Raw genomic sequence first — 16892 nt, 5'->3', positions numbered from 1 at the left:
GGTTTTCAACTATAAATCAACGCCATTTTGAATCCTTTGTTCTAAGCCCACGCCTCTCGAACTCAGCAGTAGTGTTCTTTTTAAAGAGATTTCTTTTTTTTTTTTTTTTTTCTTCCCCCAATTAAAACTTAAAATACTTGCAAAAGTCTTGCTTCCTTCTTGGGATGTTAAGATGTTAAGATGTTAAGGCTGTTCCCGGCGACTGGTTCTGCTTTTTTAGCAGAGGTTATCAAAAAGGCAGGAGAATACAACAACTGCGAAGGGGGGCAAACCTCGTCAGACTCCGGACTCCGGAGGGTACACAAGGGCTCAACCCAGCAGCTGAATCTCTCCCTCATAAATTCCAAGAATTTACGAGTGTCCGAGGTGTTAAAGATCGTAAAAAAACACCTCTAACTGTCTCTTGATCTGACAGGCTAAAAAAAAGCCTGCCATCGGCACCGGGAACAAAAGGTTGCAAAAGGGGATCAATGTGGACAGCAACGGTCGTAAGTATGAACCTAGTATTTGAATGTTGATCCCGATCGTGGGTCTGCTACGAAGGTCGTAAGTGTGAAAAACGGCCCTAAGTCACTTTTTTCCAGTGCCGTTATAGTTTTGAACGGTCACTAAACGAACTGTTGTAAGTCAAGGATTTCCTGTGGATGAATAAATGAACATAGGCTTTAAAAAAAATGGAAAATAAGGGCAACAGGCCACCTAACGGAAAAAACTAAACCAGACAGACCAATTATTATTGTTCTGCTGCCCTCTGCAGGCTGCGCTTCATCGTTAATGCTTCTGGTTGCAGCAAAATATCCTGAAAAACTCAGACCCCAAATAAAAACAAACACAGAATTTTCCTTGCTCCTTTGTAAAATGAAGATAGAAAACTGAAAATTCCACTAAGGCGATTTCCAGACAGTTACCAGGTTAAATTGTGTCATTGCCTTCAAGACATATTTTCGTTTTGGACTTGCCACACTTTCTGGTATGGGAATAATGGGAAGGGTGGGGGAATTATATGGAGTTGGGGGATATGTAGCCATAACAACATTCTTCTTAGAAAGCCAAGGTCATCCTTTGTCTCTGTACCCGGCCGGATCTGGATGGGAGGAATCTGTCTCCGTGGCAGTGGGAGACTGGACCATGGGATGGACTTGCGGGTGTGGGGGTCAAGATTTTGAACGTTCAACTGGGTGGGGAAAACTGGGAAGCTTTCAGATTCGCGTTTTCCCAGGTGTGCCAAAGTGACATCTCTAATAAAGTGGAACTTGGAGTAAAGTTTATTTCGTATGGGGTCTTTGTTGGAACCTTGACATATTGATTTTAAACAGCCCAATATATTTCTTAATGGAAGAATGGGAATGAGAATGTCACACCTATCACAATCACACACACACACAGACACACACACAACCAACCACCGAAATGATAGAAAGCCAAAGGGTCTCTCTTCATTTAGTGACCATTCGAAGTTATAGGGGCACTGGGAAAAAAGTGACCTTTGATCGTTTCCCAGACTTACGACTGGGTGATGTGATCAGAATTCAAACGCTTGGCAACTGACTCCTATTTATGACGGTCGTGGTGTTCCGTGGAGTTACGTGATCCCCTTTTGTGACCTTCTGACAAGCAGAGTCAGTGGGGAAGCCAGGCTCACTTAACAACCGGGATACTAACTTAATAACTGCAGTGATTCACTTAACAACTGTGGCAAGGAAAGTCGTAAAAGGGGACAAAACTCACTTGGACAAATGTTTCCCTTAACAACAAAAACTTTGGGCTCAATTGGGCTCATAAGTCGAGGACTACCTGAGATAGATAGATTGATAGATAGATAGATAGATAGATAGATAGATAGATAGATAGATAGATAGATAGATAGATAGATAAATATAGATAGAGATGCATGGATAGACAGACAGACAAACAATAGATAGACAAATGGATAATGATAGATTGGTACAGATAGATGATAGACGACACAATAGATTATAGATAATGAAAAAGATAAATAAATAGATGATAGATAGAAGATAGATAGGTAGAAGATAATGAAAGATGATAGATTGATACAGATAGATAGACACATGATAGATAATGAAAGAGAACATAAATAGATAAGTAGAAATATAATTGATACATAAATAAGAAAGATCATGATAGATGATAGACATAGATGATAGATAATGAAATAGAAGATGCGGTAGATAGATGATAGATAGATAGATAGATAGATAGATAGATAGATAGATAGATAGATAGATAGATAGACAGACAGATCTATCTATAGACAGACAGACAGACAGACAGACAGAGAATGATAGACGGATACACAGATAGATGAAAGACGATAGATAATGAAAATATAAATAGATGATAGCTAATGAAAGATAGAAGATAAATAGAAGATAATGAAAGAGATGATAGATTGATACAGTTAGATAATGAAAGAGAAAATAGAGATATAGATGATAGCTAATGATAGATAGAAGATAGATAATGATAGATGATAGACAGACATAGATAGATAATGAAATAGAAGATATAGATAGATGATTGATAGATTGATAGATTGATAGATAGATAGATGGATGGATGGATGGATGGATGGATGGATGGATGGATAGATAGATAGATAGATAGATAGATAGATAGATAGATAGATAGATAGATAGATAGATAGATAGATAGATGTTTCTAATTTTGAGGGTCTTTGCCAGACAACTGCCCAGGTCTTGGCTGAATAAGAGGTCAAAAAGCAGGAAGCTTAAAAAAAAAAGGTTGCCGAACCCTCTTGAAGGATGTGGGGCTTGGAAAGGATCCTGTGTGCCTCCACCTGCCCCCCAGGTGTCTCTCAAAGAAGGTAGCCAGAAGCCAGCGGAGCCAACCTACCTGCAGCGGCCAAGTGAGCGGTCACCTCGTCGGTGGCTGTGGAGTTGAGGATGTCCGAGTCATCGTAGGACGTGTCCTCGGGCGAAGAGGGGGAATCCTCGTCGGCACTCATCATGCTGTGCTCCGTGTACGTGGCCACGTGGACCTGCTGGACCTGCTGAGCCACCGCATGGGCCTCTATGGTTGCCATGTGCTCGGTCTGGGTGACCGTATGTTCTTCCATGAATGGTTCCTGCTGCGGGGAAGGAAGCAGAGGGGGAGAAGAAGCCGTCAGGACCCACTTCACAAACCCTTCCGAGAGACGGGTCTTCGACAGAGCTCTTCCAGGGGGTTTGCGGCGTGCAATGGCTCATTTTGCGACCGTTCAGCACAGATTTGACGACCTTTCTGGCCACACGCCTGAAGCGAACCCCTGCAGTTTGCTAAGCTAGCGACATGGCTTCCCCCGTTGACTTCGTGGGTCGGGTCGCCAGAGGGGATCGCGCAAGCCCCGGGACTTTGCAACCGTCATAAGTACACTCAGTTGCCAATCATTTGGATCCCGTGAGCGTGGGAATGCTGCAACGGGCGTAAGTGTGACAGTCGTAAGTCAACTTTTTCAGTGCTGTCGTAACACAATTGTCACTAAATGAACTGTTGTAAATCAAGGACCTCCTGTGTTATAGATTTTACCTATTCTTTGGTTGGTCAGTTTGCTTCCGGGTGCAATTCAAGGTGCGGGCTGCTACTTATAAAGCCCTCCAGGGCATGGGGCATGGTTACCTGGGGGGGAGGGCGTGTCTGTCTTTGATAACACCTGTCCAGGTAATTTGATCCTGAAGGTTTGGCCCAGGAGGTTCCTTTGATTAAACCATGTTATTTACGCTTCCCTTTCTCAGGGTCTGCCATCTGGACAGTTTGATTTATTACTGTCCCAAATTGAGGAGCATATAAACAACAACAACAATAATGAAGCATGTTTTTAGAGGGATTTTAGAGGCCTCTGACTTAATGCACAATAAAGTCAAGGAATTAACCTCAGCCAAGTACATTTGACCAATTTGCAAGATATTACAGTCCAAACTGAGTGGAGGAAACATCATAAAAGCCACAAATACTTGGGCTATACCTGTAATTTGATACTCTGCGGGAATAATTGACTGGACCCAGATGGAGTTGGACAATTTGGACAGAAAAACAAGGAAGCTTATGACAATGAATCATGCTTTGCACCCTAAAAGTGATGTTGACCGATTGTATCTACCAAGATCAGAGGGTGGTCGAGGACTCCTACAAGTAAAGCAGACTGTGGAAGAAGAAAGACAGCTTGAATGATTACATCCAGAAAAGTGAAGAATCAATGATTAAGGAAGTAAATAAAGGAGGCCTTTTGAAGACAACTAAGTTAAAAGCTGAATATAAGAAAGAAGTAATTGAGAAGCGAGCTGAAAATTGGAAAAGCAAAGCTATGCATGGCCAATACTTGAAAAGTATTGAAGGCAAAGCTGACCCAAAACTAACTTGGAACTGGTTAAGATCAGGAGCACTGAAAAAAGAAACAGAAGGCTTTATTTTGGCAGCTCAAGAACAAGCCTTAGCCACAAACTGCATGAAGGCAAAAATTCAACATGTTACCATCAATAGCAAATGTCGCCTCTGTAATGAGAAAGATGAGACAGTCGACCACTTGATCAGTGGGTGCAGCAAAATTTCACAAACTGACTACCTACAACGCCATGACCGCGTTGCTAAGATCATTCACTGGAAATTGTGCCAAAAGTTTGGATTTGAGTACAGCCAAAACCACTGGGACCATCAGGCTGAGAAGGTTTTAGAGAATGAGAAAGTCAAGATCTTGTGGGACTTCAGAATCCAGACTGACAGGCACCTGGCCTACAACACACCTGACGTAACAATAGTTGAAAAGAAAAAAGTATGGTTCATTGACATTGCAATACCTGATGATGCACGAATTGAAGATAAACAGCAAGAAAAAATAATAATAAAATACCGGGAAATTGCAAATTGAGGTTGAGAGACTGTGGAAAAAGAAATCATGTGTTGTCCCAATTGTAATTGGAGCCCTTGGAGCAATACCTAAAGGGCTACCTCGCTATTTGGAAATTCTAAATTTACCTGACTTGAACATTCTGGCTCTACAAAAAACTTCCCTACTTGGAACAACTTACGGTATATCCTCTGACATTACCTTAACAGTTCCTAGGTCCTTGGTTCAGACTCCAGCTGTTGAGCTACCAACCAGCCCCAAAGGCTGTGAATCTCACCAAAGACTAACCAAATAATAATAATAATAATTAATAATAATTAATAATAATTAATAATAATAATAATAATAATAATAATAATAATAATAATAATAATAATAATATTAATGGTAGTCCTTGACTTATGGCCACAATCAGCATCTCTTTTAACGACCCAATAATCCCTTGCAAGGTGGAGTCTGGGCAACTGAATGGAGCTAGCAGTGTTTTCATGGCCGGATGCCCTTCCCTGTCGCCAATGCGGAGTTTTGTTCGGCAGATACATTCTCATTGTGCCCAGAGAGAAATATCTGCCTCTACCTAGGATCGAATGCACAGCCTCCTGATTGTGAGGTGAGAGCACTACCTCTAGGCCACTCTTTACTTACGGCCACAATGAAACCCAAAATTTCAGTTGATAAGTAAGACAGTGGAACAGCTTGCCTCTAGAAGTTGTGGGAACTTCCATCACTGGAGGCTTTCAAGAAGAGACTGGGCAGCCATTTGTCAGAAATCGTATAGGGTCTCCTGCTTGAGCAGGGGGTTGGACTAGAAGATCTCCAAGGTCCCTTCCAACTCTATTCTGATTCTGACAGTTGTGAGGTTTGCCCCATTTTATGACCTTTCGCTGTTAAATGAATCGCTGCAGTTGTTAAGTTAGTCATACGGTTGTTAAGTGAATCTGGCTTCCTCATTGATTTTGCTTGCCAGGTCGCAAAATCATGTGACCCCAGGACACTGCAACCGTCATAAATATGAGCCCGTTGACAAGCATGTGAATTTTGAACCCATGATCGCAGGGATGCTGCAACTGTAGTAAGTGGGGTAAACCTCTGTTGGTGGCGTTGTAACTTTGGTCACTAAACGAATGGTTCTAAGTCAAGGACTATCTATATATGAAACATTAGCTATCCTAGCCACTGTACTGGTAGTCCTCTACTTACAACCACAATTGAGCCCAAAATTTCGGTCGCTAGAGTGAGATACTTGTTAAGTGAATTTTCCTCCCGTTTTATCACCTCTCACGCCACGGTTGTTAAGCGAAACAATGCATTTGTGAAATTAGTAACATGGTTGTTAAGTGGATCTGACTTCCCCATGGATTTTACTTGTTATAAGGTCGCAAAAGGGGATTATATCACAACGGGGAGGCTGCAAAGTGTGAAAAACAGTCCTAAGTCATTTTTTTCAGTGCCGTCATAACTTTGAACGGCCCCTGAGTGAGCTGTTGTAAATCGAGGACTACCTTTATGTGGGAACGAAAGCAGAGCCTTCGTTTATGGCGGGGTGGGGAATTCAAATCCTGCCCCTGGGACTTTGCAACAGCTTCTCCCAACTTCTTGGAAGTCCTTATCAGCCCGGAGCAGGCTGGGTTTTGCCCAAGGCGGGACGGAGTTTTGCAAAAAAAGATAACAATTCAAATTTAACCGCTTAAGCAAGGCCTATTTTTCACTGCTTTGGGATCCATCGCAAGCCACAAAAGCCACAGTTTAGTGACCATTCAGAGTTACGATGGTTCTGGAAAAAAGTGACTTATGGCCATTTTTCAAAAAGGCAATTGTGGTCCCAACGGTTACATGAACTCTGCTTCGAACTTTTCTGAAGGAAAAGGGCAATAAAAAGGAAAATAAGTGTTTTAAATGTTGATTGGGCTTCAATGCACGGGGCTAACTAAGGACCGGTTCCTGCTAGGCAGGGGTTCCTCGACTTACAACTGTTTGTTTACTGACCATACAAAGTTACTACGGCTGTTTATTTTATTTCTTAAGATTTTTTTTATCCTGCCTTTATTGCTTTATAGGTAACTCAAGGCAACGAACTTACCTAACGCAGGGAGTCCTCAACTTACAATGCTTCACTTAGTGACCAAAGTCACAACGGCACTCTAAGAACTGACTTACGACCGTTTTTGCGACCATTATGACCTTATGACCATTGCAACATCCCCAAAGTCACGTGATCAAAATCCAGATGCTTGGCAGCTGGTTCGTATTTATGACGGTCGCTATGTCCCGGGATCACGTGATCCGTTTTTGCGACCTTCCGAGAAGCAGATTCACTTAACAACCATGTTACTAACTTAACAAATGCAATGATTCTCTTAACAACTGTGACAAGGACAGTCGTAAAACGGTTGCCCTGCTGTCACTTCGCAAATGTTTCACTTAGCAACATAAATTTTGGGCTGAATTGTGGTCATACCTCGAGGATTATCTGTACATGAATACCGAACGCTATTTTCTGGATTTGATTATAGGTAGTCCTTGGCTTACGACCACAGCCGAGCCCAAAATTTCTGTTGCTAAGCAAGAAAAGTGATTTTCGGCCCCATTTTACGACCTTTCCTTTCACGGTTAAGTGAATCGCTAAAGTTGTTAAATGAACCGTGGTTGTTTGTGAATCTGGATTCTCCGTTTTGCTTTTCATAAGGTCGCAAAAGAGGAATCTGATGACTCCGGGACACTGCAACCGTCATAAGTGTGAGTCAGTTGCCAAGTCTCTGAATTTGGAACACGTGGGCACGAGGACGCTGCAACTTTTTTCAGTGCATCGTAACTTCAAGCAGTCCCTAAACGAATGGCTGTTAAGAGAGGACTAGCTTCTCTAGTATTATTATTCTCAAAACGGCCGTTTGGGTGAGGAAGGCTCATTTTAACTCATCAAGGAGGGAGGCAACCTGGAATGAAGGAGAAACTTCCTGACAGTAGGGACAATTAAACAGTGGAACAGCTCGCCACCAGAAGTTGTAAATGCTGCAACGCTGGAGGTTTTTAAGAAGAGAGTGGACAATCATCCATCTGAAATGGGAGTGGGTTTCCTGCCTGAGCAGAGGGTTGGACTAGAAGACCTCCAAGGTCCCTTCCATCTCTGTTGTTCTAATTCTAATGCTGTCTTCCGAGCACCAGCTGCAGAGGTTACCAAAATCTTTTTCAGTATTTTGGAAGCAAAAACTCTGCACAGGCTCTTTAGAAACTCTTCGATCACCACGTGTTCAACCATTAGCAGGAGAAATGTGAGCTGGTTGTATCAACTCTTGAAGAAACCTTGCAAGATGTTGTAGAGTTGCACCATAGGGCTCCCCCCCACTCTCTATGTATGTATGCATGTATGTATGTATGTATGTATGTATGTATGTATGTATATATATAAAGTATATATATATAAAGTTTTCTATATATAACTATAGCCGCTACCACTGTGATAATTCATTTTTGCAAAAGGGTTTGCTCCCGGCTTAAGCATCCAATCTTCCGTTCTTGGCTCTAAAAGTGGTTTAGATCCTTCTCTTCACCCCCTGCCAACAATCCTAAACTCAGTTTAGCTAGAAAGAATTCAAAATTATGGGTAAGTAATTCCCGACTTGCAACAGCTCGTTTAATGACCGTTCAGAGTTACGCCACAGCTGAAAAGTGTGAGAATTATGACTGCTTTTCACACTGACGGCCGTTGCAACCTCCCCATAGTCACGAGATCAAAATTCAGACGCTCGGCAAGTCATCCACATGGTTGTTAAGTGAATTTGGCTTCCCACGTTGACTTTGCTCGTCCGAAGGTCGCAAAAGGGGATTGCGTGATCCCGGGGATACTGCAACCCGTCATAAATGCGAGTCAGTCGTGAAACATCCAAATGTAAATCACGTAGCCAAGGGAATGCTGCAACTGTCCTAAGTGTGAAAAACGGTCATGAGTCACTTTTTTCAGTGCCGTTAACTTTGAACGGTCACTAAGCGAGTTGTTGTAAGTCAAGGACTACCTGTATTGTATTTTGTGACGGGATCGGAGAACTGTTTACAACTGGAGCACGAGTCTGAGAAACCAAACCAAGCCAACAAATTTTAAGTTTGCATCGCTAGGGAGAGGGACTTTTACCCTCCGAATCGTCTGCGCAGAAATCCAAATTTAGATGAGATCATTCTTTCTATGTTTTGAGTGGTGTGTTGGCCCAGAGCTGGAGCTCTCCCCTCACAATTGGGAGGCTGTGAGTTCGATCCTAGATAGAGGCAGATATTTCTCTCTTTCTGGGCACAATGAGAATATATCTGCTGAACAAAACTCCGCATTAGTGACAGGAAAGGCATCGGGCCAGTAAAACACCATTCCATTGCCCAGACTCCACCCTGCAAGAGATTACAGCAGGGGTGTCAAAATCGCGTCATCATGGCAGTTTCACATGACGTATTGGAACTCCCCCCCCTTCACTAAAACCGGGTGTGGGTGGGGCCAGCATGGGACACATTTGGCCTGCGGGCCGCGAGTTTGATACCCCTGGATTATAGGGTTAAAAAGAGAATGATTCTTTCTATATTTGCCAAAATAAGGGGTCAGCGGTCTCCTGGGTGAGCAGATGGCCGAGGTTTATACCACCCTGCCGGACAAAATGGACATTTTTTAAAATCAAAGCCTTATACACGTGGTGCCTACCCGATTTGCCTCCTGTTCCAATATAATCCCCCCAAAACCAGCAACGCAAGAGGCCAGCTGCAATCCTCGCAATTGGAGAACAGCTGCAGCCTTCATTCTTCTAAGCCTATTACGATAAATGGGCTTTCCCCCCCTCCCTCCTTCTCAGATCCACTGGATCAGTTCTCCCCCACAAAAAAACAAATCTCTTACTGATATCTCCTTTTCTCAAATATTCAAGGCTATCGGCTGTGGCACCCGGTCCGAAGGCTGGCTGGGGTGGATTATTACAAAATGGGATCATCCCCAAATCTCCCGTATGGAGAGCCACAAGGAATTTGGGGTTTGAATTGCGCTCAAGAGCTTCCGAGATGTATTTTATTTTACTTTATAACTCAATAAAAATGTTAACGTGGGGAAAAAAAGAGTGTTTCTGAGTTTGAATTTTTTTTTCTACTAAACTTTACGGGCTGGGATCCTCTGGGATCTGTCTGGGGGAGGCAGACCGATCTCTGAGGGTGATTTGCGCACGCTTCCAGGCTCAGTCATGAGATTTGAGAGTTGAGGCAAGAGGAGAGGAAATATGATTCACGAGGCCAAATCCCTCTGGCAAGATGCTAAGAGAAAGATGGCATAGCCAGTTCTAAAGGCCCGGCGTCACAAGGGGATATTGGGGCCCTTCCCCATGAACTGGGCCGGGAGGCGGGTGCAATTGATGGTGGGGTGGGGGGCTAAGGAGAATTAGTTTCCCAATAAAGTGCACTAAAGCACTGATTTGTGGAGAAGAGAATATTGGCGGCTCAGGACAGAAGAGTGAGGTCCTTGGTGGTCTCTAAACTTGATGGCTTTTTGCAGACGTTTCATGACCCAACTAGGTAACACTATCAGTTTGTGGGGGGAGGAAAGGGAGGGGGAGTGGGAACGGGAGGGACTTGGAGCTTTCTGAGCCTGGCGGTTTCCTTGCAGATGTTTCACAACCCAACTAGGGAACCTCATCAGTGCTACAGGGAGTGGGGTTTGTGGAAGGGAGAAGGAAGAGGTGAGGCAGAGGATGACTGTGTGGCCTTTGGTGCCCTCTGTACTTTGTGGGTTTTTTGCAGATGTTTCATGACCCAACTAGAGAACATCATCAGTGCTAGGAGGAGTGGGATTTGCAGAGGAGAATGACGACAATGACGGTAGGTCCTTGGTGCTCCCTGCACTGGATTATTTTCCTGCAGACATTTCATGACCCAACTAAGTAACATTATCAGTTGTACAAAAAGGAGTGATTTCATATATAAGCTCCTGTTAGCACTGATGATGTTCCCTAGCTGGGTAATAAAACGTCTGCAAGCAAACAACCCACCTTGGGGTGCACCAAGGACCTCACAATTTGGGAAGAACATCCGGTAACCACCCTTGCCGCCCGCCCCTCCTCACAATGGCGCCAGCCTGGTTAATTTTGTAACCAGCAAGCAAGAAGACTAGAACTGCAATTTGGAATCCCCCTGGGATGGAGACATAAATGGATACCCCCTTGATATCGGATAAATTGTATACTAATCCGCCCTCCCCCTGTTCCCTTCCCGGGAACAAAGTCTTCCAACTCCTCTTCACAGCTGATGAAATGTCAAGGAAAGCTGGAGAACAAATATAAGTCCCAGGAATGAAATGGGCTTTAAAAAAAACCCATCTCTTGCTTTTTGATAGAATGATATGCTCATCTATCTATCTATCTATCTATCTATCTATCTATCTATCTATCTATCTATCTATCTATCATCTATCATCTATCCATCCATCCATCATCATCTATCTATCTATCATCTATCTATCTATCTATCTATCTATCTATCATCTATCTATCTATCTATCTATCTATCTATCTATCTATCTATCTATCTATCATCTCTATATCTATATATATTCCCAATAATAAAGTCTCCCTCAACAATCTTCAGCCAGGCAGAGGTGAAAAAAGATGGACCCCCTGAATTTTTGCCCGAAGGGTCTCTTCCACAAGGTAAATAAAATTCAAAATAAATGCCTTTTCCAAGGGATTTAACCTTTTTTCCCATCGAGAAAGTGGGGTCAAAGACGAGCCTCCCCCCTTGGTACACCCCAAATCCTACTTAGATTCCTTTGGTCAGAGTCTTTTCTGCATCACAGGCCTCCCAGAACCAAAATAAATACAGATCCACCCTTGGGTGGGATTTAACTTTCCCCCCCCCACTTAGAAAGTGGGTTTCCCCTCCCAAGATCCGTCCATATCTTTGTTCAAGGGATTCCAGAGATCGATTTGAGAAACCGATTCCAGTAGCACCTTTTCCCGTCCACACCTTGTACAGGTAATGCTCCACTTCTAACCATATTGTTTAGTGACAAGTTGCAACCACCCTGAAGAAAAGTGCCTTGTGACCGTTTTCCCACACTTATGACTACAGCATCATGCGATTTACATTTAGAGCCTGGAAACTGATTCATATTTATGACGGTTGCTGTGTCACATGATCCCATTTTGCAACTTTCTGACAAGCAAAGTCAACGAGGAAGCTGGACAACTGGGTTACTGATTTGTCAATGGCGGTGAGTCACTTAATAAGCGTGGCTAGGAAGGTCCTAAAATGGGGCAAAACTCACTTAACGGCTATCTGACTTAGAAAGGGAAATTTTGGGCTCAACTGTAATGTCAGTCAAGGAGTAGCTGTCCTGAAAGGCATAAAAAAACTTTTGTGGGCTATAATAGAAAATAGAATTAAGAATAGAAAATAAAATAAAAAATAGAATAAAGTATAAAAGAGAATATTCGAACAGAACAAAGAATAGAATTTTAAAAATAGAATAAAATAATAAATAGAACAGAATACATTACAAGAGAATATTAGAATAAAGAATAGAAAATAAAAAGAATAAAGTATAGAAAAAATAGAATAACATAGAAATTAAGAATAGAACAAATAATCATAAGAGAATATTAGAATAGAATGAATAAAGAATAGAAAATAACAAAATAGAATTAAGAATAGAACACATAGATTATTAGAAGAGAATATTAGAATGGAATATAGAAAATAAAAAAGAACAAAACAGAATTAAGAACATAATAGATTATTAGAAGAGAATATTAGAATAAAGAATAGAAAATAAAAAGAATATAGGAAAAAAACAATAAAATAGAATTAATAATAGAACAGAATATTAGAATAAAGAAAAAAAAATAGAAGAGAACAGAAGTCGGAAGGGGACCTTGAAGGTCTTCTAGTCCAACCCCCTGCTCAAGCAGGAAACCCCTAGGGCCTAGACCATTCCAGGTTGTGGCTCTCTTGAACAAACCAGCATGACTTGCAGGAAACGGGGTGGGCGCCCGGGAACCCCCTTTTCTGACACCCCCATCCCCAATTTCCATTGAAAAGCATCCACTGTGGCTCAAGGCAGCTGAAGGGCCCCAGTGCAAATCCCCTCCAACGGCGCCTGCTTTCGGCAGTCAGAGCTCTCCTGGTCAGAGGAAGCTTCCCCCACCCCCGACTTCCAGGCATAGGACGAGGAGACTTGTGGCTCCCGGAAACCGGCGCCATTGGGGAGAAATGGTGGGAGGGGGGGGGAAGGGATTAAAAGGCATTATTATTATTATTTAGGCAAGTCATGTGGGGGACAGCGGGTGGGTCGACTCGGCCGGGAAAAAACGAGGCTTTCCGGGCGTCTCCCGGCGCGGGTAACTCGGGCGAGGCTTCCCCGCGCCTAGGCCGGGCCGCGGGCCTCGGATGATGGGCGATGGAGTGCGGGCCTGAGGCCTAGTGCGGCCTGGCCTGGCGGCCGAGGCGGGAGGGCGGGGTGGGGGGTGGGGGGGTTGCGCGCGCGGCGGGCGAGGCGGGCGGGGGCGGGCGGGCGAGGCGGCGCGGGGGCCCCCGCCTTGCTGCGGCTGCGCCGGGTCTGGCGCGCGGCGAGTGAGGAGCTGCTGGGAGATTGCGCGGTAGGACACTCACCTCAGAGCGGCTGCGCTGCAGCGGGCCTGCGCCGTGGAGCCGCCGCCGCCGACAGCCAGCCAGCCAGGAAGACGAGGCAGCGGGGGCGGAGGAGGAAGGCGGGCGGGCGGTGGCGGCGACGAGGATGACGGCCGCGAAGGAGTGAGCGGGCGGCACGGCGGGCGGGCGGGAGGAGGAGGAGGCAGCGCGGGCGCGCGCCCGCTGGCCGGCTCGCTCGAGACTGAGTGTCGGCCGCGCGCGCGAGGGAGGCCGGGTCTGCCTGGTTGCGTCCTCTGAGGAGAAAATCACACAGACACGCACACATAAAACACCCCAACGCTACTCGAGGCCAGGCTCGGGCCTAACCGCGGGCGGGAAAGGGAGTCCTGCGGTGGCGGGAGCGGCAGCAGGCCGGAGGGGAGGGGAGGGGGGAGCGGAGGAGGGGAGAGGACGCAGGGCGTGAGCGGAGGGCCCGCGCCGCCATGATGGGAAGGTCATGAAGGGATAAGGGAGGGGGAGGGAAGGCGCGGCGCTCCATCGGTCGGGGGCCAGTAAGGGAGGCGGAGGCGGCCGCGAGGTTGTTGAGGGAGGGGAAGCGGAGGAGGGTTTGTTTTTGTGGGGGAGAGTAGCGACCCGTGGAGCGGCCTTGTAAGGCGATGGGTGGTGGGCAGCCATCTTGAGGTGGGAGGCGGGCTTCCTGTGTTGGCGGACATCTTGGGAGGGTGAATGGTGGATTGCGGTTTTCTGTGGTGGCGGACATCTTGGGGAGGTCTACTGCCGGAAGCGCCGCCATGTTGGGGAGGTCCTGGGTGGAAAAGCGCCGCTCCTTCCTGTGTGGGAGGTCCGCTCCGGTCTTGACGTTGGGAGGAAAGTGGGGCGGGGAAAAGTTTAGTGCTGCCCCCTGCAGACCCAGACAAATCTTCAGCAATATAGCTAGTCCTCGACTTACAACAGTTCGTTTAGTGACCAAAGTTACAACGGTGCTGGAAAAACAGACTCGTGACCATTTTTCATACTCACGACTGTTGCAGCAGGTCCCGTAATTTATATTTGGATGCTTAACGACTCACATTTATGACGGTCACAGTAGTATCCCAGTCGTCTTTTACGACGTTCTGACAAGTAATGTCAATGGGGAAACCAGGTTCACTTAACAACCGGCTGATTAATTTAACAACTGGAATGATTCACTCAAGAAATGTGGGCAAGACCCACTTAACAAATTTCTCACTTAGCAACATACATTCTGGGCTCAATTGTGATTGTAAGTCGAGGACTGCCTCTAGGTGAAAGCTGCTGGGTTCACACGTGCTAATCCAGAGACAACCCAGGTTGGCATGATGTGTGAATGCAGCAGTCCCAACCCACCTGGAGTTGAGTCAGTACCCCAGAATCAGCCAATGCAGGAGCCCAAAGCTGCCTCAGTGGCTGGGTCTTTGTAGAGGACCATTTGATGTGTTAATAAATACCTATTGGTGCATTCATTCTCATTGTGCTCTTTTGTCATTGTTTATTATTCTTATTATTTTACTTCTCTTTATGTGTTTCTTCATCTTCATGTTTGGTATGGTAAGCCACCCAGAGTAACCCCACCGTGAGATAGGCAACAAATATATTTAATAAACACAATAATAAGTAAATAAATAAGCAAGCCTACACAAAGCTCTCGTGACCCTCTTCTTTAGACTCAAAACATTTTAATGGTCTTTGCAGTTACCTGGTTTGAGTCATCAGAAAGATGCTTTTATTTTTCCATTGCGGCTTTTCAGCTCACTAAAACTGGCAATGTTTCGTGCTAAACATTTCAGTAAATCTGTATTTTCACCCTGACAAATGATCTTTTCTGGAATGGCTGCTCTCTGTAGGGCTGTCACTCCCACCATCCCCAGGCAAAATCCCAATTGGAATCTGGGAAAACAGAACTTGGAGGCTGTGGGAATCATTGATGCACGTCACAGCTTGCTTTACGGAAATGTTGAGGCAGGCATTACGGCCAGCAGACCTCAGCAACCCTAATTTCTAGAGATGCCTGTGCAGCAGATTAAGCAGCCCAACCAAAACACCAGTAGCCCAGTCAAGGTAATAATTGGGAGTTGGGGGACCATTATTAGTGCTTTCCTTAAAAGTACAGGCAGTCCTTGACTTACAACAGTTCATTTAGCAGTCACGATAACACTGAAAAAAATTACTTACTGTATGACCATTTTTTCACACTTACTGACCACTGTAGCATCCCCTTGGTTGCGTGATCAAAATTCAGACACTTGGCAACTGACTCACACTTATGACAGTCACATTGTCCCAGGGTGAGTGTGTGTGTCACGTGATCCTCTTTTGCGACCTTCTGACGAGCAAAATCAATGGGGAAGCCGGATTCACTTAACAACTGTGTTACTAATTTAACGAGTGCAATGATTCGCTCAACAATTGTGGCAAGAAAGGCCGTAAAAAGGGGCAAAACTCACTTCACTGTCTCGCTTAGCAACAAAAAGTTTGGGCTCAATTGCAGTTATAAGTTGAGGACTGCCTGTGTGTGTGTGTGTGTGTGTGTGCGCGCAATTTTTTCTTGTTTACTAAAATGTCCATATTTTTATATACACTTTAGAACTGGCTGTGCTTAGAAATAGGTCTTGGAAAAGACAATCCTTTAAAAATAATAATAATGCCAATCAGGTTGTCAGAAATACAGCTGCTAATTGTTGGCTTTCTATCTTGAAGCATCAAACACTCTAATAAAACGTTATACTTACACTTCAACTGTGGGTTATGTTTGCTTCTCTGGTGCATTAATCAGTGCCCAGCTTTATGGTTACTAGGATAGGCTAGTAGTGCCAGGGCAGACCTTGACCTGAAAGGACTTCTGGTGCCAGTCCACCCCTGCCCTCCATTAGCTGGACACACAAGAGGTTGCAATGGACTGCCCCCCAAAGCCTTGAAAAGCATTCAAACTCCTGTAATCACAAATCAACAGTGGCTGAAGTTTTATTACCTCCAAACACTTTTTACATGTAAAAAAAGTAATACAGAGAGGAAATTAAGTTAACAATGAATAATATAATACCTTAAATATTTAGCTTCTCAGCTTTTGCATTTTATATTTCTTATATTCAAGTTGGCCTGTTCCCAGTTTGGGAATAGCACCGCACCCTTATAGGAGAAATCTCAAAGCAAATAAACTCTTTGCACTGGGGCCGTTGCAGAGTAAACAGCCTGCAACTTGCGGCCTTTAACAATAAAAACCCAACCTTTTTTTTTTGTCTACTTAAGAGAAACCCCAGAATTTTGGTTCTGGGGTTCAGAGCAGGCAGGGAGCACCTCAAAGCAACAAAAAAAAGCAAAAACACATCAGCACCGGAAGCCTCGTGTATCTCTTAATCCAAAATAGCGAATGTGGGGAAGGAGTTGTGTGTTACTTGTGGAAGCTTGT

The 16892-nt window shown here is 44.6% G+C and overlaps 1 protein-coding gene across 1 annotated transcript in view; it reads right to left on the bottom strand.

Annotated features, from left to right (window-relative positions):
* Positions 1-16175, bottom strand: part of NRF1 (nuclear respiratory factor 1) — a 22038-nt gene extending 5863 nt beyond the window's left edge. The window contains exons 1-2 of the mRNA XM_081958686.1: positions 13487-16175; positions 2878-3112 (exon numbers count right to left, since the gene is read on the bottom strand). Coding sequence (XP_081814812.1) covers positions 2878-3100 — 223 coding nt within the window. The 5' untranslated portion in view covers positions 3101-3112; positions 13487-16175. The remainder of the gene's footprint in view (positions 1-2877; positions 3113-13486) is intronic.
* Positions 16176-16892: the final 717 nt, after the last annotated feature.

The sequence above is a fragment of the Natrix helvetica genome (assembly GCF_964273705.1).
Source record: "Natrix helvetica genome assembly, chromosome: 6".
Classification (NCBI taxonomy): Eukaryota; Metazoa; Chordata; class Lepidosauria; order Squamata; family Natricidae; genus Natrix; species Natrix helvetica.
The sequence above is the reverse complement of the archived record's forward strand: the minus strand, read 5'-3'. Positions and strand labels throughout refer to the sequence as shown.